At 53.3% G+C, this 24135-nt stretch overlaps 1 protein-coding gene across 1 annotated transcript in view; it reads left to right on the forward strand.

Moving 5' to 3' along the window:
• Positions 1–424: 424 nt before the first annotated feature.
• Positions 425–24135, forward strand: part of DMBX1 (diencephalon/mesencephalon homeobox 1) — a 36290-nt gene continuing 12579 nt past the window's right edge. Inside the window, exons 1-5 of the mRNA XM_073233863.1 lie at positions 425–900; positions 14183–14346; positions 17266–17461; positions 17736–18084; positions 18877–22896. Coding sequence (XP_073089964.1) covers positions 14195–14346; positions 17266–17461; positions 17736–18084; positions 18877–19331 — 1152 coding nt within the window. The 5' untranslated portion in view covers positions 425–900; positions 14183–14194 and the 3' untranslated portion in view covers positions 19332–22896. The remainder of the gene's footprint in view (positions 901–14182; positions 14347–17265; positions 17462–17735; positions 18085–18876; positions 22897–24135) is intronic.

Below are 24135 nucleotides of genomic sequence, written 5' to 3' on the forward strand. Positions count from 1 at the left end.
GTGTGTGTGTAGTTTGGGACTAATCTTGGAGGGAAGGTGGGGGTGGGAGTCATGGGTGAGGCCTTGGGAGTGGAAGGTTCCTTAAGAACCCTTCTTGCCTCAGGGATCGGCCGAGAGAGACAGAGAAATGGGCACCGGGAGATAAAGAGACGGGGTTTCAGAGGAGGTGACGGATGCTCGCCGGGCCCTCAGGGCCGCCGATGGTCGGATACCGGCCGCCTAGGCCGAGAACCGCTTCGCAGCACCCGCGGGGCGGGGCGGGGCGGGGGCGGGAGCGGCGCGTGATTGGCAGCCATAGGGGCCATTAGGGAGCGCGTGGGCCCGAGTCGGGCGCCCGGGAAACGCGGTTTAAAACTCCAGACCCGGTAGCGGCGCGAGTAGATGGCAGCGGCGGCGGCGGCGCGGCCGGGGAGATCAGGTGCGAGCGGGCGGGGCCAACAGGGCCGAGCCTGGAGGGGGTCGGGGAGGACGTGGGCCGAGAGCTCTGGCGACCGCCTTCCCTCTGTGGGTCCGCAGTCCCGTACCGGCTTGGAAGATAGGAAAGTTTGCATGGGGCCAGGGACTTGCAGACAAACTGCGCAGGACAGACGAAGCGGATAGCAAGGCCAGAGAGGCAGAGACAGGGAAGAGAGAAGGATATACAAAGGGGGAGACAGAGGGACAGGGCTGAAAAGGCAGTCAAAGAGAGCGAGCAACCCAAGGAGACAGAAAGCGCACAGAGAGCGAAATTCCGGGGCAGAAAAACAGAAGAAAGCCGTGGGCAAAAACGCGCCGAGGCAGAGACAGAAGCCTCTGCCCGCGGAGACGCAGGCACCCGCAGAGAACGCTTCGGATCCGTCACGGTTTTGCCTCATTTGGAAGATATTACTTCATTCCTGAAAAAAAAATATACGAAAAAAGGTTTGGATATTAAGCGGAGACAAATCCTTCTCAGTTTGGAGGGGGTGGGGAGGAGGTGGCCCGGGTAATGCGTAGCAGATGCCACCCCGGGCGTTGCGGAGCCCCGGGCCGGGACTGGGGAGGAGGTGCGGCCAGCACCCCAGGTCCCCGCCCGCGTAGCGCAAGGGCCGTCCACGCCTCCCCAGCTTCCGCGTCCATTCCGCCGGGCGAACCCCGAGGTGCCCGGGGCACTACATTACTCGGGATCTGGCTCTGGTCTGGTCCGCGCGGCTCCGGCCCAAACTCCGCCGCCGGCCAGTGCGCCTTTTCTCTCGGGTTTGCGATTCTACACAAATTTTCCAGTTGGGGGTGGTTCAGAGATCAACCTTCCTCTGTCCTCGTAAACGTGGCCTCTGGCTGGGGTCCCCCAGGTAGGTGTTTGGAGCACAGCGACCCTTGTCCTCTGGAATTCGTTTTGCCTCCCCGGGCCTCAGCCGGCGTGGGTCAGGTGAGCTCCGGCGAGGACCTCAGCCTGGGGCCAGCCCTTGGAGCTGCTCTCGCCCTGCACGGGCGGAACGGCCAAGGATCTGGAGAAACTGCCAGGGTCTCTCCTCTCTGGGCCTCGCACCGCGGGGGGGCTGTGACCCGGATGGACGGGAACAGGCGACGTCCAGGACACCGCCGTCTGAACTTTCCGCGCGTCCCTAGTTCCCGGGTTCTGCGCAGGGGCCGCGGCAGCCCCGGTGGTGATATGCATAGGGGACCCGAGCAGAACCTCTCTTCCATATTTGTCTCGTATCTGGGGCCCGAACGTTTCCTGAATTCTGGTGCAGGGGTAGGTCCCGGATCCAGGCTTAAGATGTGTCCGAAGAGGTAGTCCGGGATTGGAGGGTGGGAGGGGGCCGGGACCTGCGGCCTTTCGACCTCTTTTCGTGTTTGAAATCTCGTAACGCAAGGAACCCGCAGAGCGTCGAGCATAGCCTTGGAGCCGGTTCCGCCCGGTGCACGGGACGATCCTTTTCGTTTTAGAAAAGTCTGCAGAGGCCCTGTGCCGGCTGAGTCAGTGCTGGTGTTCTGAGTTGGCTCCGGATTTAAGGACGTCCGTGAGAGAAGGAGGGTTTGCTGACACCATGGGCCTTGCCGGATGGAAAGGGGGGAGAAAAAGTCTGTTAGCACCCCAGCCGCGGAACTTGTGCAAGTTTCCAGTTCGCCGCGTTGACAACGGAGTGGCTGGTGTCTCTTTCCCTCACTTGAGCTCGGAATCTTGTGCGCTGCAGGCGGGTTGGCCTGACTCAGCATTTCCCTAGGAGGTCCTGTCCTCTATCAGTTTTAGGTGGGGTGGGATGAGAGTTGTTTTCAATTTTGCTGGGATTTGCGTTTCATTTTTCCGCATTCCCAGTCCTCCTCCCAGAAGGAGAAAGCAGTGCCATCTAAAAGTTGGTGAATTTGGTCCCTACCTCCGTCTCTGCATACCAGCTGTGCTAATATGTGTGTAGGTGGTCAGCAAAAAATCGAATTTGCTGCCTAGTGAGGGCAAATTATCCGAATAATTGGCTCAAATTTCTCTAGTCTGCGGCGGGGATAGACACAATGATTGGACAAGAAGCAAGGAAACGCTACGCAGGATGGGGGCAAACACCTTCCCCAACTCCAGAAGACTTTATGCGGCCCACTCCTGCTAGGCCACGGGAACCTGGCTGCAGCCACCCAGACAGACCCCACGTGGAAATCGAAACCTAAAGGCAAAGTGCAGAGGAGTGGAAACCCGCCCCAGGCGAAGGCAACCTTGGAGGCGAGCACTCCGGGGTCTCAGGATGGGCTCCGCCTGACAACGGGTTTGCGGGTCAGCTTCAAGGGCGATGGGTGAGTGTCTGGGGGACCCCTGCACCCCCATCCTCGCCACTTTCACACGCGGGATCCCCTGTGGTAACAAATTGGAGCCGTTTCTCTGCTTCGATATAAACATAACTTGCTCTGGGGACCTGGCCCCGGACATCCATTCACATACGGTCTAGCGGATCTTGAGCAGGATACAGATTCCAAGGACCCCCGGCAGACAGTACTTCTGCCCTGTCCAGCCTGTAACAGGGCGATGCTGCAGCCCTCTGCCCAGCTTCCTGGAGGTCTGGGGTCTGGAGGATACCTAATTGGATTTGTTGATTGGAGAACCCAGACTCTGCTTGCAGGTTTCCAGGGCAAAGCAGGGAATCTGACTGAGGGGCACAGCCCACCCACCCCTATCTCTGAGCTAACACACAGGTTTTAGACTGACCACACACAGGGACACACATACAACGTCAGTCGACCCCTTAGATTCACCTGTGCTGTGGGTAGCTCCGTCAGATGAGTCACACAGGTAGAGAGGAACACCACATGGATAGGGCACACAGGCAGATCCGTTGGACACACTCTCAAAATGCCTCTGACAAACGCATTTATATTCACACAGGTTGAACTCAAATGGACCCTCAGGCGCATCACACACAGACACTCCCCAGGGCAAGGCTGGGAGGCACAGTAGCCTCACTGCCCCTGCTTGCCTGGCGCAGCCCAAGGGCTCTCCGGTCTACGATGTCCGCCTGGCTTCTCAGCTCCCTGTACCCGTCGCTCTCTCCGGGCCTCGCTGCTCCTTCTCCCGGTCTCCAGTCCATGAGGAACCAGGCCCCTCCCCCCATTTCCCATCCCCATCCCACCCCTTCCCCACGGTCCCGCTCGGCCGCTTCGCGGTGCCCATGTAAATGACAGCAATAAATATCTAATCAAGGCCCCGGGCGACGCCGCCGCCCGCCAAAGCCCATTACCGGGCGGGCGGGTTGGGTAGGGAGGGGTGTTTGCGGATGGGGGCGGGGGGGGGGCGGGTGAGCTTTGAGGAAGCAGGTGATTCGGGCTGGACATTCGTCCTGCACCGACTACCCCTCATCTCTGACCTTCGGGGAGTTATTAGGCCTCCCTGCGCCTCAGTTTCCCCTTGGGTAAAAGGGGCACTGAGATGGGCTCTCTTGTCCTGCCGACCCTGCCTTCATGCAGCGGTCTCTCTTTCCATTTAGTCACTCGTCCGTTCTTCGGACAACTTAGTTGGCTCTGAGTCAGTGCTGCCGTTGGGCAGACTTCCAACTCGCACAAACCTGGAATCTCAGCCTTGGCCCAGACAGTTTCTCGTACTCTCGTCGGGTTTCCGGCAGCGGCAAAGTAAACATACCCCTCGATCCGCGGTCGCCAGGCCGGAGTGCCTTACCCAGACTGGGTCACTCCTTGCGCCCTGGCTACCGCCACTGCGGACGTTGCTTCCGCAGGCCCCAAGGTCATTGGAGCCCCCCGGGGTTCGGGGCTTGTTCCAGCCTTCACAGCTTTATCCGCCACGGTTTGTTTGCGTCCCCGAGGCCTTTCGTCCCGCTGCCATGCGTCTTTCTACCTATCCTTAGGTCTGTCCGCGCGCAGGGCGGGAACCGCCCTCTTCTAGCCCTCCACTAGTTTGAGGCCCAAACGTGGGCCTGGTCAGTGGCTGTGTAAGGACTCTGCAGTCCCAGTTTCCGGCACCCGGTCCTGCCAAGGTCTGGACAAGCCTGGAGCGACGCAGCTGGTCCCCGCCGGACTCCAGGCCTGGACGAACCAGGCGAGCAAGGAAGCCTCCATCGCCCCCGTGAGGGGCGGGAACATCTTGGGGTCCGACCCTGTCTTCTGTTCCACTCCCACTGCGTCCAAGCTGCATCTATGCTGGAAAGGAAACGGAGCATCAAGCAATTATCCGGACAGTTCTACTCCCAGGGCCTGCGCACTCCCACCCCCAAACACAGCACACACACACACACACACACACCACACCACACACACACACACACACACACACACACACCACACACACACACACACACACACACACACACACACACACACACACACACACCACACACACACACACACACACACACACACACACCACACACACACACACACACACACACACACACACACCAGGCCGCCTGTCCTCAAGAGCCCAAGCCAGGCGGGATATGAGAAAACAACAAAAATAGGGCTTTTTCAGCATCTATCCCTCCCCCTGCCGCATTTCACTGCCTTAAAAAACAAAAAAAAAGAAAAAAAATTTCCAGCCGCCTGATTTCTTTGCACTCCCCAACATTAAGCACCTCAGAAAACCAAGAACGGCAGGCAGAGGGACCTCCCTCAGTCTCGGCCCATTAGCCTGCGGGGGGCTAATTACCCCAATTAGCAGCTGATTTATAATTAATGGCTCGGACCGAGGGATAATTGGATGTTAATGGATAACAGTTTGTGTAGGGAACTAAGCGCCTGGGCTGCTCTAGAGGGCAGCGGGGGCAGGATCTGTCTGACCCACCCAGGACTCTGGAAGCTCTCCCCACTGGCTCCCCTCCCCTCGCTGCCCCCATCCCTAAGCCAAGAAGGGAGACAAGAATCTCCTTTGAGGAATCCATCGACTCCTCATGCTGGGAGCCTAGCACCCCATGTGATCTGAGCCTAGCGAAGCCATGCACCCTGAAGCCCACCTGTCAGTGGTCCTTGGCTCCGACTCCAGGGACATCTTGAGGGCCTTCAGCTGAGCTGGAAGGAGAATGCCAGAGATTCTGGACTTCAAGAACAGCCCATTACCTCCCCACATGGATCCAGCAGTGTGGGGTTAATGGTGGCAATGTGGGGTTCATGGTGCCACATCAAATGTCACTGAGTCACGGTGAGAGCAGTGGCCAGGCTTTGGTGTGAGTCAGGACTCAGTCTTCGGCAAGGTAAGGGCTGCAGCTATGGCTGGAAGATGGCTTGACTTTTGGGTAGGGCAGGGCAGGCAAATGAGGAGATCTGGGTCTCGGATTATTCAGTTCTGGGCTCTGCTGCCCTCACATTGCCCAGAGCTGGTCTCCCCTCATCGAGGACATCTAACCATCTGACCCTTCCCCTTCAGTCTGGGCCCCTGGAGCCGGAATTCATTACGTTACCCCAGAGACTGTGGCCTGACAAACAGTGGCTCTCTCTTTATTTGTGGAATGGAGGTCTAACGTTTTCCATTCTGAGTACTGAGTACTGACTCTGGAGCCAGACTCTGCCCTGCAGGAGCCCTGGGCTGGTGAGGTGAGCCCTGAGTTCACACTTTGGAGTTAGACTTCCTGGATTCCATCCTGGCTAAGCTGCTTAGCTGTGTGGCTTTGGGCAACTGACTTTATCTCTCTAAGTCTCAGCTTCTTTAATAGTCAAGTGGGAATTGTGAAATTGTTGTGAGGATTAAATGAGATGCTGCCTGTCAGGTCTCTGTCATGATGGCTGGTAAAAATAGTTATTATATCTTGGGTGAAAGGCAGGCAAACAGGCAACTACACTTTGCTGAGGTAATGCTATGACAGGAGTTCAAAGGAGTCACCTGACTCAGGCTGGGGTATCTGGAGACTTCCTGGAGAAGGGGGAGCCTAAGCCTGTGGGAGGGATCAGGAGCTCTCCAGGTAATGTAGGTGGCAGGGCAGTGTTCCCAGATGAGGAGGCAGCAGGGTGACTTTGGAGAGCTTTGTCTCAGCGGCAGGTGGGAGGGTGGGGAGCGCAGTAGGTTAGGAGGAGAAATGGAAATGCTCAGAGAGTGGAAATGACCACTTGAAGATGACCTTAAAGAAATTTGTCTTTGAAGAGATAATTTCAGAGATAGCTGGTCCCTTCATTTGTTTTAAATGTGTGAGATGGAAACAGGTTTAAAATGTGCACTGATAGGAGCAGTGGGGCAGTGGTTAGCAAGCTAGGGGATGAGGATCTGAGGGAGACGGATGTGTTCTAGATTTCCCAGCTCTTATGCACAGAAGAGCTGTGTATAAGATGCCCAAGGAAATGATGCCACGTTTCCAGCTATTACCCTTGTATGTGTCTCTGGAATGTGTCCTTGGCCATTCCCTGTGGCTTTGCTGGCCACACTGAATCACTGAATTGTTGGTGCCCTGGCCCACTCCCTCCGGCCATTGACAAGGGGAGGAAGAGGCTGGTTCCTGGTCATTCTGTACCTTTGAGTGCCTGATGCAGTGGAGATTTGGGGAGCTTGGAGCATTCAGCAGTGACCTGCAGATGGACCTGTGAAACAAACAGCATCTGAGAGGGAGCAGCTGGGGGTAACCACATCTCAAACCTGCCCTCAGACCTGGTGCCTTCAAGGTCCTTGGTCAGGGGCTGGTAGGGGTCTCAGTACCCCCTTACATCAGTGCTCCAATTATTGATTGCTGGCAACTTAGGACTAAGCACAGATGTGAGAATAAGGGAACTTGCTAGGATGGGGGCTCAGCCTTTCCAGTTCCCAAATGGGCTAGCTAAGGGTGACTAAAAATTAATGAGTCAGGGTAAGAAATTAATGAGGTTACCACAGCTGACTATCTGGTATGTGCCAAGCACAGAGCTTCTCTTAAAATCTTGGAGCCATTGGCTCAGAGCTGGAAGTCTTGTAGGTCATCTTGTTCAGCTACCTCCAACACACACACCCATGTGCGCACACAGGCACACACACAAAGGAACCTTTCCTCAGCCTCCCTCAGGTGCTGGCCGGCCCTGGGTTATGCGCTTCTCATGACGGATTTCTCTCCTTCCCACCACTGGTAGTGTTGTATCAGAAGAGGTCAGAAATGGTCAAACCCTCACCAAGGTCATAGAGCAGCCTGGGGTTTGGGCAGGAGGCTTCACCTGTGCTCCTTGTGTATTTGTGTCCTTCTACCTGTCAAGTACAAGTCCTTTTCTCCAGACTGCTGGGTGGCAGAAACAGGTGCAGGAGCCTCTTCCCCAGAGGGTCACTGGGGAATCGGGCTGAAACGGCAGCGGCATTTCTCAGGGAAGGAAGTACATGACAGCAACCTGCCTTTAATCCCTCGTACTGCCATACTGCCGCTGACACCCAGTGCTAGTCCTCATAGGGCCTATCTCTCGTCTGCACTTTGACAGCAGGTTGATCATAAGATCTCAGCGACCTGGCCTGGGTTCCTGTCCTGCTTCTACGCCTACTCCTGTGGGACTTTTGGCAGGTGACTTTACCTCCCTGAGTCCCAGTTTTCTCACGCATACAGTAGGGATAATAATTCCTACCTCACAGGGTTGTGTTGAAGCTTGTCAATGAGTAGAAGAGGCTTGGCTTATGGTAGATGTTCAGTACAAGGTGGCATTGTTATTGACATAATGTGTCTGCCCATGCTTGGAATAAAGGGGGCAAGCTGCTCAGAGAATGTTGGTTTCTTCCCCTCTGGCTTTCTTTCCTTTCCTTTAAACAAAGTTGTTCTGCCTTGTTCCCTGTTGTGTGTGGGGATAAGAAGAAGCTGAGGGGTAGTTAAAAGTTCAAAAAAGGAGAGGAAGTGGTGAAGAGAGATTGGGGCAGGCTTGTGGGTGGCTGAGCCGGGTGTGGCCAAAGAGGGGTCCACTTTCCTTTTAGTCAAAGACGCCTTGCGTTTGGTTTCCCAGCAGTGCTGCTGTTAATTTATAAAAAATGCCCCCTAATAAAATTCTGCTTGATTCTTCGATTGGCTGGGCATTAGGCCGCAGCCAGCAGCGACGCGGGGACATAACGGATGCATTTGCAGATTTGGAAAATTAAAGCCATCTATATGGCGCCTGTGGCGGGAGATCCGCCGATCTGCTTGCTTAATGAAATATAAAGATTCTTTTAACCAATGTAAGCACAATTCGACAGCTTGTGAAACACGGCTGTGCCATGATGGATGGCTCTCCTGGCTCGCCAGGAATTGCGGGGCGGCACCTTTTAAATATATAATTGATTCTGTTTGGAGTGTGCAGTGGGCTGAGCCCAGGCAGCGCTGGGCCTGGGGCCAGGAGTGCAAGGCCCTATGTAGAGGCTCCGGCAGGCTCTGCAGGACCCCAGCCTGGGTGGCTCTTGGCCTCCCTGTAGGACCCATAACACTCAGAACTGGATATGGATGGGGTTCCAGCAGCTGAGCCTGGCTGAAGACCAAAGAGGGGATGTCCAGGTTGCCTGATTGCCGGAAAAGTGTCCACTGAGCAGGGCTCTCCCCAACCCAGGCTTGTACTCCTGGGGACAGAGTGGGTGGTGGGACCAGGGTTCTGAGTGTCTGTTCTGCTCTGAGGACCATACTGGGCTATAGTAGCTCTGCCTCCCTTACCATCTCTTACCCTATGGTTATTTCTCATCCATTCACATTTATTATTTACTAAACACTGATTGTGTACCAGGCTCTGTGCTAGGTGTTGCAGAAACAAAAAATGGGTAAGACGAGTTATTTATTTTCTCTGTGTTGATCTGCTTTTCTATCTCTCTCCATTAACTCCATCTCCTTGCTTTTTTTCTTTCGTTCTTTTTATATTTCTCTCTCATCTTGCTCAGATCCTATTCAGGGCCACATGACTTTTGAGGGTACTATTTAGTATATATTCCTCCGGCATATGTGCACACACACACACAGTGATTCACACACATGGGCCCACAGACATGCATAACCATGATGACACATAAATAATTATAGTTACCCAGGTAAGCACAGATGCACACAGTTGCATGGACAGTTGCAATCAGGTCATGTGCAGACATGGCCACACATGAACACTGAGATAAGCTGCAGATATGTGACTGTGTGGTGTCACATGTGCAGCTTGGATGTTAAGTAGCATCCACAGACAAGAGCCCCTCTGTGGCCTCCGAGGAGATCTGGGGCCCTGATGTGCTCTTGGAGTGAGGAAGAGGTATGTGAGGCTTGGGGAGAGGAGGTCAGCTGGGAAGATTTGGACTCACATACAGCCTTACAACACACACGTGCATGCATGAGCATACACACCAGGGGAAATATGCTTTACTTTACTGTCATCTGATTGCCTTAGATCAAATCAGAGATGCTAGAAGTCAGGGGATGGAACATACTGAAGAAAGAGCCTGTGTAACTGGGGCTTGGAAACACTAGCTGCTGGAAGGAGGCTCACCTGTGGAAACCTGTTCCACCACCTCCTGGCTGCATGGCCTTTAAAAAATTACCCAGTTTTTCTCACCTTCTGTTTCCCCATCTGTAAGATGGGGATAATAACAGTCCCTACCTCCTAGGGCACTGGGAGGATTGATGGAGATGTCTGATGTATCCGAGGCACTTAATAAATAGTTGTTGTTATTCATCCATTCATCTGATCTTCATCTCCTGAGTCCTGCCTCTGTTCCAGACTCTGTAATTTGGAGTGTGTGGAGTGTGGAGTCCCACTCTGGGGTATGGAGTCCAAAAATGGACGAGATACGTGCCCTCAAGTTGCTCAGTCTGATGGGGGAGATAGTATGACATATTATCATTGTACTACTCTGCTTCAGGTGTTTAGAGTTCAGAAAATCTATGTAAGGTGCTTTGTGTGGTGAGCTAGGGCTCAGAGTGTGTGCTCAGTAAATGGTAGCCATTACTAGTGGTATCACCATCATCATTTCTATGACCTGAGCTTAGTTATCTGGAGCCTGGAGAGGGGAGATGCCTTCTTAGGGAGTTGGGGAAGTCTGACTTTGAGTTGGGGGAAGCCCTATTTCCAAGGAGGTATCATTTGAATTAGGCCTTAATGGAGAGAGAGGAATTTTTAAGGTGAAGGGGGAGAAGGGGAGTGGCATTTCAGGTGGAGGGCCCAGCAGGAGTAAAGGCATGGAGGTGACAAGAGGGAATGGCAGGTAATCTGGTGGGGGTGGGGGCAGCAGACTGGAGGGGTGGGCAGAGGCCAGACTGGCAAGGTCCTGGAGACCTTCAGAGGGCCAGTGGGCTGGAGTAGTGGTGGGGCCAAGAGGGGTACCTCTCCTGGATTCAGTTAATAAAGCCTTGTCTCGCATCAAAAACTGTGAGATCAGCAATAATTAAGTCAATTAAAATGTCACCACATCAACAGCAGTGAGTTTTAAAGCAACAAAGCCCCAGAGTTTGGCAGAGGAGGGGCATTCCAGCCCAGTGGGGGTGGGGGAGGGGAAGGATCAAATTACTTCTAAACTCTGATCCCTCTTCCCCACCTGGAGCTTGTGACACCTTTTGAGCCTGGCTCCCTCCCCACATCCATCAGAACACAAGGATAAATTTCCTCATCCCCACCCTCAAAGAAAAAGGAAAGAAAGAAAGAATGTAAGTGTGACAATCACCTGTAATCCCATCTGCTAGTTCCTGGAGATAACCTCTGTTAACAGTCTGGGGTATAACCTTCCAGACCTTTTTTCTATGCATATTTATACATGCATTACAAAAATGGCATCACGTCATGCAGACTGTTACCTTTTTCTTCCACTCAGTATATTGTGAGCATCAGCACATACAGAGACACATCATTGTCTTAAAGGGTGGCACTGAATTCCATTGCGGGCACGATAGTCCTCTCTTTTACTGAACTAATCCTCTTTGGATGGACAGTGAGGTTTCGAATCCTTTTCCATCATAAGTAGAGCTATGATAAAAACAAAAATTCCTGCACACATATCTATGCGTGCTTGAAGGGTAAATTTCTGGAAATGGAATTGCTGAGTCAAAGGAGACTCTCTAAAGGCTTTTGGTGCAGGAACTAAAGAGTTCTTTTGTCAGTGAGGTAAGATAAGGACCATTTCCTGCTCCCTGAGATAACCATGGGTAATAATTTTTCCTTCTATTTGCTAATCTGATTGGTAAAAAATGGTATCTTATGGTTATTATTTTTATTTCTTTGGTTACAAGTAAGGCTGAGCTTTTGGTCATATGTCAGATGGCTATTTGTGTTTCTTCCTTAAAAAGTTGTTTCTTCACTTACTAAGCCATCTTTTTTGAACGTGACCATCTTTTTTATCTATATAAGAGCTCCTTATATATTATGGATATTCTCTTGGTATATATATGATAAAAAATTTTCCAGGTTTGTTGTTTGCCTTTTAGCTTTGTTTATGGCACATTCTACTGTACAGTGTTTAAAAACTTTTTGTCACCATGTCTATCCTTTTCTCTACCTTTGGAGTCATGTTTGTGGTCCATGGAATGGGCTTCTGTAAGTGAATGCTGTTGACAGGTGCTATGTGTGAGTGTTGACTCAGAAATGTGTGAATCCAGCCCTCAGCTCCTGACCTATATATCCACCTGCCACTTCATTCTTCCTTGGAAGTCAGATCCATAGTTCACACATACCATGTCCCTAAAACACCTTGACTCCCTCCCCTGAACTCCTGCCCCGAACTGCTTCTCCCTGATTCAGGAAAAAAAAACCCATCTTCACTCAGTTACTCAGGCCAAAAACTTGAGTCATCCATATTTGCCCTCTCTTCTTCATGTCTTATGAGTAACCTATCAGCAATCATCTTGATTCTACCTTCGAAATACGTTCTGAACCTGACCACTTCTCCGCATCTCCACCCCTACCTCCCTAGTGGAGGGCACCTGTCCACTGGCCTGGTCTGGCCCTTTCTTCTTGACCCTCTGCAGTTTGTCCTCCATATGGCAGCCAAAGTGAGTTTTTAACAACAAATCGTATCATGTTACTCCCCATTCAAGACCATCCAGCAGCTTCCCATCACATTCCAGGGTAAAATTCAAACTCCTTACAATGAGATACGAAGCTCTCTGAGCTCTGGCCCCCTCCTCTCACTCCAACCTCATCTCCTCCACGTGCTCCTGCCCTTTCTGTGCTCCGGGTACCCCTGTTTTCTTGCAGCTCTACACACATACTAAGCTTGTTCATGCCTTAGGGCCTTTGTTCTTGCTGTTCGTTCTGCCTGGAAAGCCTTTCCCCAGAGCTTGGCATGACTGACTTCAAGTATCCAGCAGCCCTTTCCTGACCACATGTTCTAAAATAATCTCCCCTTTGCCCTTGGTATTCTCTTCCTCTGCCTTATATTTCTGCAGAGCATTTACTCCTGTTTGACATTGTTACATATATTTATTTGTTGTTTTCTAGCCACTCCTCTCTTGAAATGTAAATTCCATGAAGGCAAGAACTTGGTTTGGTACTCAGTATGTGGGAGCTTAAGGCATGTTTGTTGAGTGAATACATGTAGTATATGAATGTGTGTGAGTGTAATGTTCATGTGTAGATATATCTGCTACCTGGATAGATACCTGTGAGAATGTATGTGTGTGGAACTGTGGGAATGATGACGATGAATTTGTGAATATTGCTGAGTTTGTATGTGAATTTCACTGCTACTGTGAATGCCCTGTTGAGGATGTCCTTGTATGTGTGTTAGTACATGAAATGTGTGTGTGCTTGTCTGCATCTGTGTGTGTGTGTGTGTGTGTGTGTGTGCTGTGCACGTTTGGTTATGTATAGTCTGTGTCTGTTTCAGTGAGGGGTGGGGAGCTGAGACACCTGGTCACATTCTTCTTCCTATCAAAGGGACCTGCCACACCCCAGCCTTCCCCTCCCCACCCGACATCTGTGTGTCTCAGGGGAGCTTGCAGACATTGGACAACATTTCAAAAATGACATTGCAGACTGACACAGGTTGGGTGCTCAGACGAGGACTAGGAGGGTCCAGAGGAGGCCTGGGGCTGATGGGACCTTGGCAGCCCCATGCTGCCCTGAGCCATCCCAGTAGGAAGGATGCCTTCTGTGATGAATTGGCCACAGAAGCTGAAGTAGCATGGGGCAGGTCGGGCCCTGCATTAGCTGTGTGGTCTCAAGATGACACTGCTCTTTCTCTAAGCCTGAGTAGACTCATCTGTAAGTGGGGTTCATTGCTTTTGGCCTGCTGCATCTTGGGGAAATGGTAAAAAGAGGGAGGTCATAGCAGTGAATGTATGATAGTCATAGCAACAGTGTTCATGTGTCCTTGCAGCACATTAGGGTCTAACCCAGTATCTCATCAGAGGAAATGCCTCAGTGTCCACAGTCTACCTCTGGACACGGCCCATGTGGGCCTCAATGGGTGTTTGTGGAATAAAAAGTGTGTGAGTGAATCCATGAATGTACAAATGAGTAAGTGCCTGGGTCATTAAGCGAAGAGATGACTGCATTAAGCAGTGAAGGGATAAAGACAATGACTACCAGTTTTTAGCACATACTACGAGCCAGGCCTATTGTAAAGGCTTCAGCTTCTCTTAATCCTTGCGACAACTCATGAGATAAGTAGTATCATTAGCCCCATTTTGCTGGTGGAGAAATTGAGCATCAGAGACGGGCTTACCCAAAGCCACAAAGCCCCTGAGTGGGGGAGGTGAGATTCCAGCCCAGGCAGTCTGACCCCAGAGCCCAGAGTATGGGCCACTTCGCAACAGGGAGGGAGATGCTCTTGTGGGTGAGGCAGGCATCCAAGGTCTGGGCTGGGGTGTCTGCCCCAGGGTGGAGTGTGATGCTCTGCCTCATGACCCCTCTCCCTCGTCCCTGTGTGCAGGTACACGCCACGATGCAGCACTACGGAGTGAATGGCTACTCACTGCACGCCATGAACTCGCTCAGTGCCATGTACAACCTGCACCAGCAGGCAGCCCAGCAGGCCCAGCACGCCCCAGACTACCGGCCGTCAGTGCACGCACTTACCCTGGCTGAGCGCCTGGCTGGTAAGGGCCATGGGGACAGTATGTTGTGGATGGACTGTGGGGGCTGGGGGTGGAGAAGAGGTCTGGGGGAAGGCAAAGACAGGAGGAAGGGAGCACAGAGTAAGAGTAAGTTTGTTCTGGGAGGCTCAGGAAGTTCCAGGTCACTTAGCAACAGAGAGAGATGTCAGCTCAAAATCTATGTGTGACCATCCAGGGCACCTTGTTTGCCAGCACTGTGCTGGGCACTGGAGCTGCTCTGTGCCTTCAAGTTCCCTTAGCAACCCTGTGAAGGGGGATTCATCAGCCTAGCTCATAGCTGAAGAGACTGAAGCAGGAGGGTAAGGGACTGGCACAGAGGGCTAGAGCGCCCATGGGAGAGTATTTCAGGCACAGGGAGTCATATAAATAATAACAGCTCCCATTTTTGACCACTGACTGTGTGCCAGGCACTGTGTGAGGCTCTCTCTGTGCATTGAGTCAGTCAACTCTGATAAGGAGAGGTTATTATCTCCATCTTATAGACAAGGAAACTGAGGCTCAGAGAGGTTAAATCTAGGCAGGGGTTGGTTGGGGACTTGGAACTGACATTATAACTCTAAATATAAGCCTTGAAGTCACAGAATGCAGTCATTGTGGGGCCTGTCCACTCGCCTCTCTTCTCTGAGCTTCAGTGTCCCACTCTGTAGATAGGGGACAATGGCAATGCCCATCCCATAGGATGGTTGGGAAGTGATTTGAGATAACATATGCAAAATATCCAGCAGAGATGGGTAGGTGCTCAGAAGTCAAGTGAGTGACCATGAGGGAGCTGCAGTCTGGCCCCCAACTCCTGGTTCAGCTGATGGCTGCTCTGCCCTGACGGTCTCTCAGTGAGCATGAGAAGGATTTGATGGCATAGGTGGGAAACATTCCTGGGAGGCAATGCCACCTGCCCCATCCTGCTCCAGGCCAACCCTTGAGCAGCTGGGGAACTTGTGTGGGCCTAGCCCTGTGCCAGGTGGCCATCAGAGGACTTCAGGGCATCTCCTGGGAAACCAGGTGCCCATAGGCCCATGAGAGGGCATGGCAGGAGTACAGCTGGGGTCCAAGGGCGGGCCTGCAGCAAGCAGCATGATCAGCCTGGGTAGTCAGGGAGGCCTCTGAAGGCCCTGGATCATAAGCCAGACCTTAAAAAGGCCTGGCAAGGAGAGAGGACCAGCATGAGCAGAGGCACAGCATTGGGATAGGATATAAGGACACCGCCTGGGTGGAGGTGCCAGCCGGGGAGGGTGGTGCAGCCACTTCCATTCCTTTAGCCCCTATGAGGCCTCTGGGAAGGGCTCAGTGAATAACACTAAGGCCCTGGTCACCCTCTGTAGGTCAGTGTGGGGCACTGGTCCCCAGGATGATAATGTAGGTGTAGTCCTGCCCCAGCTATGGTTTACTGGTCTGGAGTGAATTCCCTGGGCCTAACCTGGTGGTGATGCCAGCCCCTGACCGTGTTCTGGACCCAGAGACGGGAAGTCAGGGACAGAGGCTCACCTCCACTTGCAGGGACAGAGGAACTTGAATATTCAGCACTCCATCCCAATTCTCTAAATATTAAGAAGGAGAGACATAAACTCCAAGTGGGCCTTTGTGTGGAGGCCTCACCTTCTGGCAGGAGGTTTTGCTGATGGTACAGACAGCCAGGCCTCCCATGTGGCCACCCACCTCTTGCAGCAGTAGGATGCTGAGCTGTCTCTCCCTCAACCAGGGTTCAGCTGACTGAGGGGTCCCACTCCCTCCTCTGCCTCAGGTGACCAGCATGAGCTTGGGGGTCAGTCTGGGCTAGGTCAGCCCCTGTTTGTAAGTGGTTCAGAGCTCCCTCTTTAGACTGAAGAAGGAATAGCCCAAAGTCTGAGGCTTTCTGGATAACCAGTTGCCACCTTCTTTTTCATTCAGTGTGGTGGATGACTCTCCAGCCCCTGGAGCCCAGGGGAAGCACTCTGGCAGCTAAGTCAGCAGAGGCTGACCTAGCTCAGGTTTTCTTTAATAGGGACAGTCCAGGATCTATTTATGGGTGATGGGAGGCAGGGAAAAGAGGTTGCTGTCCATTCTTCAAGGACTAGTCAAGCAGAAGGGTTAGAAACTAGATACCAACCCTAGGCAGACATCTGGATGGTTTTAATGTCACCAGCATGTGGGCAGGACTGTGGAATCAATGGTCTAACAGCCCTGTATCTGCTCCAAGGCTGCAGTGGTTAGAACCTGGTCTCCTTCCTCCCTTCCTTGAGGAAGCAGCCAGAAGGGTCAAGACTGGATGCAACTAGGCTTTCCTTTGTTCTGAGGGCCCTGCCAGAGCTAGGCCTTCTGTGGAGGAGTCATAAAAGCAAGCAGTAGCCTCAGGTCCAGCTGTCAGAGACTCATAGACCAAGCAGAGTGATGAGATTCATACCCAGAGGATACAGAATCAAGTGCCAGTGAATTCTGTCTACCCAGGCAGATATCTTCTAACTAGACCTTGTACTTAAATCCCAGTTCAGCCTGGATTCTCATGGTCAGGCGACAATATTCTGTTGATATCCTGAATCTAAGGCTCGTAGGATATTAGAATGTTTGTGACATGTTAAAGATTATTAGCATCATGTAGTTTCAGAATATTCTACTCATAGCATCCTAGGATCTTAGGGTAATGCTTACCCACCAGCCCAGCTACCCCCAAACCAAATAAGGAAGACTCTCCTTATTCACATTCCTGACAGCTACTCATGGGGATGAATTGGACCTCCTGATAGTGAATGACGGGGTGGAAAGATCTGGAGATCCCAGCCATATGGAGATGGGGTAGGTGATTTCCAAGAGGAAAGGGCCAGGGTTCATCTCCACAGGACCCTGGGTGTCTGCAATGAGTTAGAGCAATGTATGATTCAAACCCTATTTCCCATAATTAAATGGGCGCCCTCTCCTTGCCCTCCAACGGCTGTACATTTCAAGACATCATCTTGGAGGCCCGCTATGGCTCCCAGCATCGTAAACAGCGTCGCAGCCGCACAGCATTCACTGCTCAGCAGCTCGAGGCCTTGGAAAAGACCTTCCAGAAGACTCACTACCCAGATGTGGTGATGCGTGAGAGGCTGGCCATGTGCACCAACCTGCCAGAGGCCCGGGTGCAGGTAGGGCCTAGTCCCTCTAACTAGACCTTGCAGAAATCACCAGCCCATCAGTCTGGCTTCCCCTTGTCCAAAAATCAGCCTCATCCCTCATTGCCAAGTGTAACTGATGTCTTTTCTTGGCCATAGGAGGGAGCTCTGGAAGGGACAGAAGGCGCGTGTTCCCTAGAGGGCGGGGCAAGGTTATTGCCCACATCCTCTCCCACAGCTCCCACTCTCCTCCCACAACTCCATTTCTTTCCTTCTCACGTCCTACTGCTCATCTTCCTGTCTCCAGGTGTGGTTCAAGAACCGCAGGGCTAAGTTCCGGAAGAAGCAGCGCAGCCTGCAGAAGGAGCAGCTCCAGAAGCAGAAGGAGGCTGAGGGCTCCCATGGGGAGGGCAAGACTGAGGCCCCAACCCCAGACACCCAGCTGGAGACTGCCCAGCCCCCCAGCCTGCCCAGCAGGGACCCCCCTGCTGAGCTTCACCTGAGTCTGTCTGAGCAGTCAGCCAGTGAGTCAGCTCCCGAGGACCAGCCAGACCGGGAGGAAGACCCCCGGGCAGGCTCCGAGGATCCTCAAACCGCGAAAAGCCCTGGCGCCGAGAGCAAGGGGCTGGGCTGCAAGAGGAGCAGCCCCAAGGCAGGTGAGCCTGGGCGGGTCCGGGGGCACCCAGCCCAGGGAGAACGGCCAGGTCCAGCTGGACAGGGGCCTGGGTGCTCAAGCGGGGCAGAGGCCGGGGACAGGGGGGCAGAGCCAGTCATTAACACCTGGCACTCTGCAAGACTACATTTGAAAGGACTTGGCCAGAGCAGGCTTGTGTCACGTGTTCACCCTTTAGTTGCTGAATCCTGGGAAGGGTTTGGGGGTCCTGGGAGAGGAGTTGGGTGGCAGAGGAGGGGTACTTGGGCAGCTCAGGGCAAAAACTATTTGTCAACCATTATGGAAATATTCTGGTACTTTAACAACCAGTACAGGCATACCAGTGCATGTGGGGTGAATACCATGGATACCAGAGGTTCCCACATGCAGCAGAGACTCGGAGTTCTTTTTTTAAACAGATCTCTGGCATGAGGTATACCTCAGACACAAACCCTGAGCCTAGGCAGGGAGGGAATGAGGTTGTGATCTGAGAGCTGGAGGGGGATGGGGACCACAGACAGGAGAGGGAAGGGGGAGGTGACAGCCCTTGCAAAGAATAGGCGTCTCCACAAGAAGTCGGATCTGGGGACCTTGGCAGAGTCCCTGGGGCTGCCCTGGAAACCTGTGTCCCTCTGTCTGAGGGCTCTGAGAAGTGCCTCAAGGGATGTACTGGCTGAGATGAGTGGCTATGGTTTTAGTCAAAGCCTGTCTTGTCTGTAGAACCAAGGGGGTGGGAAGGCTGAGGGGCAGGCAAGGCTTTTGCCCTTAGTCCTGGTTCTTGGTTCTTTGCTTGCAGACTCCCCAGGCAGCTTGGCTCTAGCTCCTGCAGCCCCCACTGCTGGCCTTCTGGGCCCCTCCCACTCCTACTCCTCATCCCCGCTGAGCCTCTTCCGTCTGCAGGAGCAATTCCGACAGCACATGGCTGCCAGCAACAACCTGGTGCACTATTCGTCCTTCGAGGTTGGGGGCCCGGCCCCTGCTGCAGCCGCTGCAGCCGCTGCCGCTGTCCCCTACCTGGGTGTCAACATGGCCCCGCTGGGCTCCCTGCACTGCCAATCCTACTACCAGTCCCTGTCAGCAGCCGCTGCTGCCCACCAGGGCATGTGGGGGTCCCCACTGCTGCCTGCACCCCCAGCTGGCCTGGCACCTGCCTCAGCTGCCCTGAACAGTAAAACCACAAGCATTGAGAACCTGCGGCTCCGGGCCAAACAGCACGCAGCCTCCCTGGGACTGGATACGCTGCCCAACTGACTGCTGGCCTCCAACCCAGCCGGGGGGTCTTGGATACTCCCTCCCAGCCCCATGGTTATCCCCAGATGGCTCTCCAGGAGTTAAGTCTATGAGTCCAGGGACCCTGGGGTCTTGGAGTCCTGCTCCTGTTCCCCACCCCAAAATCCCAGCCCTAGGTGAAGCCACACCCTCACTCCCTCTGCATGGCCCTGCTTGGATCCCACAGAGGTGGAATGGGAGGGGGTGGGAGGCTGGAGTGCCCCCCGCTTTCTGTGGGGGAGTGAGGGACTCTCACTGGCTAGATCTCCCCCTCAGTGTTGCCTCCTCCCTTCCCTCCCCACCTCTGTCCCCTAGTAAGTTGATGCGTGGAATGTGAGACATAAGTATAAATATATAACACTATATTTTCAGGCCCTTGCCTGTCCCGGGCCCCCTGCCCTCTGCCTCTCTGGCCCCCTGGCCTCTGCCTAGGACTTGTGTTTCTCCCTCCCAGGCTTTCCCTTCTCTCCCTCCCCTTCCTTCTTCCCAGACCTCCTTCTCCCTGCCTTAGTCCTGCTCCCTGCCCCCTCGGCCCAGCGCCTGTCCTCCCCTCTCTGGACCTTCCCCATGTCTCTTCTCCCTGGCCCTGCTTGCTTTCTTCCATGCTGGCTTTATTGGTGTGGTCAATTCCCAAACATGTTTTGTTTGGGGTTGTGGCTTTTAGCTGTAGTAATTCTGCTTCTTCCTGTTCCTCCCCTTCTTCCCTGCCTGCCCGTCTGCTCCCCACACTGGCACCCTCTTGGCAGCTGTCCCTTTCCATCCCTAGCAGAGGTAGAAAGGCCCTGGCTAGGGACCCTGTAGCCAGGAGCTGCAGGCAGAAGGTGGCACTGGCCCCACACCCACCCTCCCCCAGGCCTGGGGTCTAGAAGGAGCCTGAGTCACGTTTGCTTCTCTCTCTTTCCTCAGCTTTGAGGCCCCATGCCCAGGATTGAGGAGGAGGGAAGCAGAGGCAGGAGTCAGGCTGAGGCAGGCTGTAGAATGGCAGCCTCCGTCTTTGTAAGCCCACCAGGACAGAGGCCTGCTGCCAGCACTCATCCAGGACTGACTGCAGGGCTCTAGGCCTCTCTTTGGTGAGACTTCCCTGGCTGGAGGGAGGCATGAAGGGAAAGGGTGCGCCCCAAGTCAGGTCTCTTCAGAGGAATGGGGCAGGACCCCCTACCCGGCAGTGTGTCCACTGCAGGGGTGCATCCAAGCCCGGAAGGAAGGTTGAACTCTAGCTCCTGATCACAGTAAGTGCAAACCACACAGTGATGCGTAGTCTCAGGCTTCTGTTGGCATCTTCTCCTAGAGCCAATTGTTGAGGCAAGGTCTTCTGTCCAGCTAGTCACTGGCACAGAAAGGCATGTTCCTGTTTATGGCTAGGAACCCAGCTCAGTAAACTCCCCTTCAAAGCAGTGTGACCGTGAGTCAGCCTATAGCGTCTCTGGGCCTGTTTCCCCATCTGGAGCAGCTGGCCTGTGACATCCTGTCCAGCTCTAACATTCTGCATGTCTGTACTTACAAAACTTCTTGCAAGGCAGAAGTTTTTAGTCAAACAACAACAATAACAGCAAAAGGGCTCTCAAATGCACAATGTATAAATTAGAAAATTACTGTTGCTTTGCTGTGAAGCAATGGGTATTGTGTGTGCAAGCCTCTTTGTACACAGCCACAGTCTCTGGGCCTTAGTTTCCCAATAGGTATAATAGGTCTCTTCTAGTTGAGATGACCTGGATTTGATCCTGCTTTTTTTGAGTTTCAGTGCCAGCCTCTGTGGTCACCATCTCCATGCCTTCATGTGGTCTCAGGGCAAGGGGAGGGGAGTAGCTTGCACAGATTCAGGGTTGTGATCCCCAACTCTTTGTGGCTCAACATGGAACCCTTTACTTCCTGCTTAGAGAAGCTGCATCTGAACACAACGGTTGTGATTGTCCAGGCTTGTCTCACTGTCCTAGTGGAGTATATTGGTACCTTGGTAGGACTGGTTTGTGGAACAATGGATTCTCATTATCTTTGGGGGTGTCTATCTGGGCTGGCACAGATGGAGAAGGCTTTGGATGGGAAAAAAGTGAGAAGGATGATAGCCTCAGCAAGGAGAGCTGTCTGAACAAAGCAATGGAATGAGACCAAGTGGATGATGGGGAAGCGGTGGGTGGCTTCCTGAGAGGTGGGGCTGAGGGCCTTGAATCCAGGCTAAAGACCTAGCCTCACTGTGACAAGCACCAAGGCAGGCAGGTGAGGGTTTTGGAATGGGGGGATCAGCTGACTTAGGATCTGGGATTTGGAAAATGAATCCCATAGCCTCAGGAAGAAAGAAGAGGAAAGTCATGGGGAAGGGGAGGAGAGGGTGGTGGGAACTCTAGGAGCAGAAGGGATTTTGGGTTTGTCCTCTGGGCTCTGGTCCAGGAAGGTCCGTTTCTGAAATGAAAAGAATCTCATGCAGACCAAGCATTGCGGATTGAAGCCTTTTGCCTTTCACTGGATGCAAATGACTGTCACTGGGCCTTGGAACCTAATAGCTCTAGAGATAACCAGCTCTACAGGAAGCCTTCTCCAGTGCCCTAAGGGGCAAGCCCACTCTAGAGTCATGTTCTCTCATGGCTGGAGCCAGACCCACTCAGGCTTAGCCCAACTTCCCACTGATCTTTGTCAGTAATTCCTCACTCAACTGGCCCAATTCCACCAACCCAGGAAAAGCAGTCGTCAGATCTCAGATCAGCCTAGCTGACGGGACCATCCTGCTACTGAAAGCAGCTAGAGATCAAGAGGAGAGTATCCCACGCATGTCCTACTGGAGGCAGAGGGTATGGGCTTGGGCTGTGCCCACTGAACTTGAGACTGAAGTTGAAAGCCTTCTCCAGGCTGCTGGGACACCCCGAAGCTTGAGCTCTGATGTTCCTTCCAGGAGAGCCTCATTCCTCACCTCTCCCTCCTATTTGAGGTCTCCATTTCCCTGCTTCCTCACTTCCCCCGACTGGGTCCAGGGGCCCAGGCCCCCATCTGGACTCTGCAGCCAGTGGCCTGTGTAGACTGCTTTCCAAACCAGCTGTTTTGTGACCATTTGTGCTTAGAGGTCATGCCGGGCCGTGGCAAAAACACTGTGTACCATATTTATTTATTCTGTTGGCTGAAAAAACAAGACTCAAATCTCCCTTCCCTTGCCCCGCCCTCTGCGTAGTGCAGCATGACACTGTCCCGTGTATCCGTCTGTCTGTCTGATTTCCTGTGATGTTGTGGCCTGTTCTTTGTCCTACCTGGCTAATAAAAGAGAATCTGGCAGCACAGCCCTTGTTCCAGGTTCGTTCCTAGAGAAGCTCGCAGTGGGCTGACTGGCCGTGTCTCAGGGCCTGTTCACTGCCTCTCCAGTGGGGAGGGAGCCAGGCTGCCTCACAATGGGCTCCCCGGAGCCCACCTTGTTGCTCTCTCCATGACCCTCACCTGTCTGCAGCTCACATGCCCCTCTGGAGTGGTCTCAGGGAGCAGAGGGACCAGGCGAGAGGATGGCTCCCTCTTCTCCGGGCTGACTGGACCTTACCCAAGCACATGGAGCAGAGAGCGGCCGGGGAAGGTACCTTGGGGAATTCAGGGAGCCTGGTGGGGGGTGGCCACACGGGACTGCGAGGGGCAGAGGATTCTGTAGCAAACAGCCAGTAAGCCTGGGCCAAAGGGAACGAGAGGGAGGCACATTTGGATCTAAAATCAGAGCTGCTCTCCAATGGGATGGGAGGCCTCTGGAGGGAGTGAGCTCCTTGTCCTCAGAGATGAGCAGGCAGAGAGTGAAAATAGGGATTTCTCCCATGGCAGGATGGATTAGAGATTTATAAAGGTCCCTCCAGCTCAGGGTGAGGTGTGTGTGTGTGTGTGTGTGTGTGTGCGCGCGCGCGCGGGGGTGTGTGACACATGCATGTGTGTTACCATGCATGAGCAAGAAAGGGAGCGGGAGACTGAGACTTTGCATATAGGCAATAACTGCAGAAAAAGGATGCAACTAGGAAGTTCTTGCTGTGAAATCTTGGTCCTTCCTGCTTCATTCCAAGAAAAAGATGGCAGGTGATCTGCCCTACTCAGCCTTCACCACCCTTCCCAAGGTTTCCAGAGTGTCTGCACTGGGCCCTGAGCCAGAAGGGGTGGCATAAGCTTGGGGCCGAGGTTTGGAGGGGTGGAGGGTGAGAGTCCCGTCTGGGGATTTCCTCGTAGGAGAATCCCACCCAGCCGACCTGAGCTGGGCTTCCGAGGGGTATGGGCCTCAGGCTGCAGGAATCCAGGGAGGGCTTGACCTTCCCATTTCCCAGGAGATGCATTCCTTTCTCCCCAGGGGGGCTGAGGATTAGGGTGGGAGCACCCCCATTCACCTGCCTCCCTACCTCCCTGGGGGTGCTGGCAGATCAAATGTCTGCCCCAATCTCCAACTGCCAGACCTGAGCCACTTCATGCCTCCTACACACTTTAGCCCCACATTTCATACCTTCCCTGGTGTAGAGGGTGACCTGGTAATCCTGCAATTCAAATCACTCATCCACTCAGCACTTCTGAACACCTGCTGTATGCCTGGCCCTGTTATGGGTGGTGGGTATATAGAAATAACTAAGGAAAACACAAACCCTACTCTCAAGACAGTTACAATACAGGGTAATTTGGGGTTCGAAAATAGAGAGCTATTGGAGTACAGAAGAGGGAGCCCTAGCTCAGGCTGGGGAGTGGGGTCGAAGGCCCCTTGGGAGGGAGACTTTTGAACTGAGTGCCATAGGTCCAAGAGAGAAGGGTGTCTCGGGACAGACACAGCACATACAAGGTGGCAGGACTGACT

The sequence above is a fragment of the Manis javanica genome, chromosome 4 (assembly GCF_040802235.1).
Source record: "Manis javanica isolate MJ-LG chromosome 4, MJ_LKY, whole genome shotgun sequence".
Classification (NCBI taxonomy): domain Eukaryota; kingdom Metazoa; phylum Chordata; class Mammalia; order Pholidota; family Manidae; genus Manis; species Manis javanica.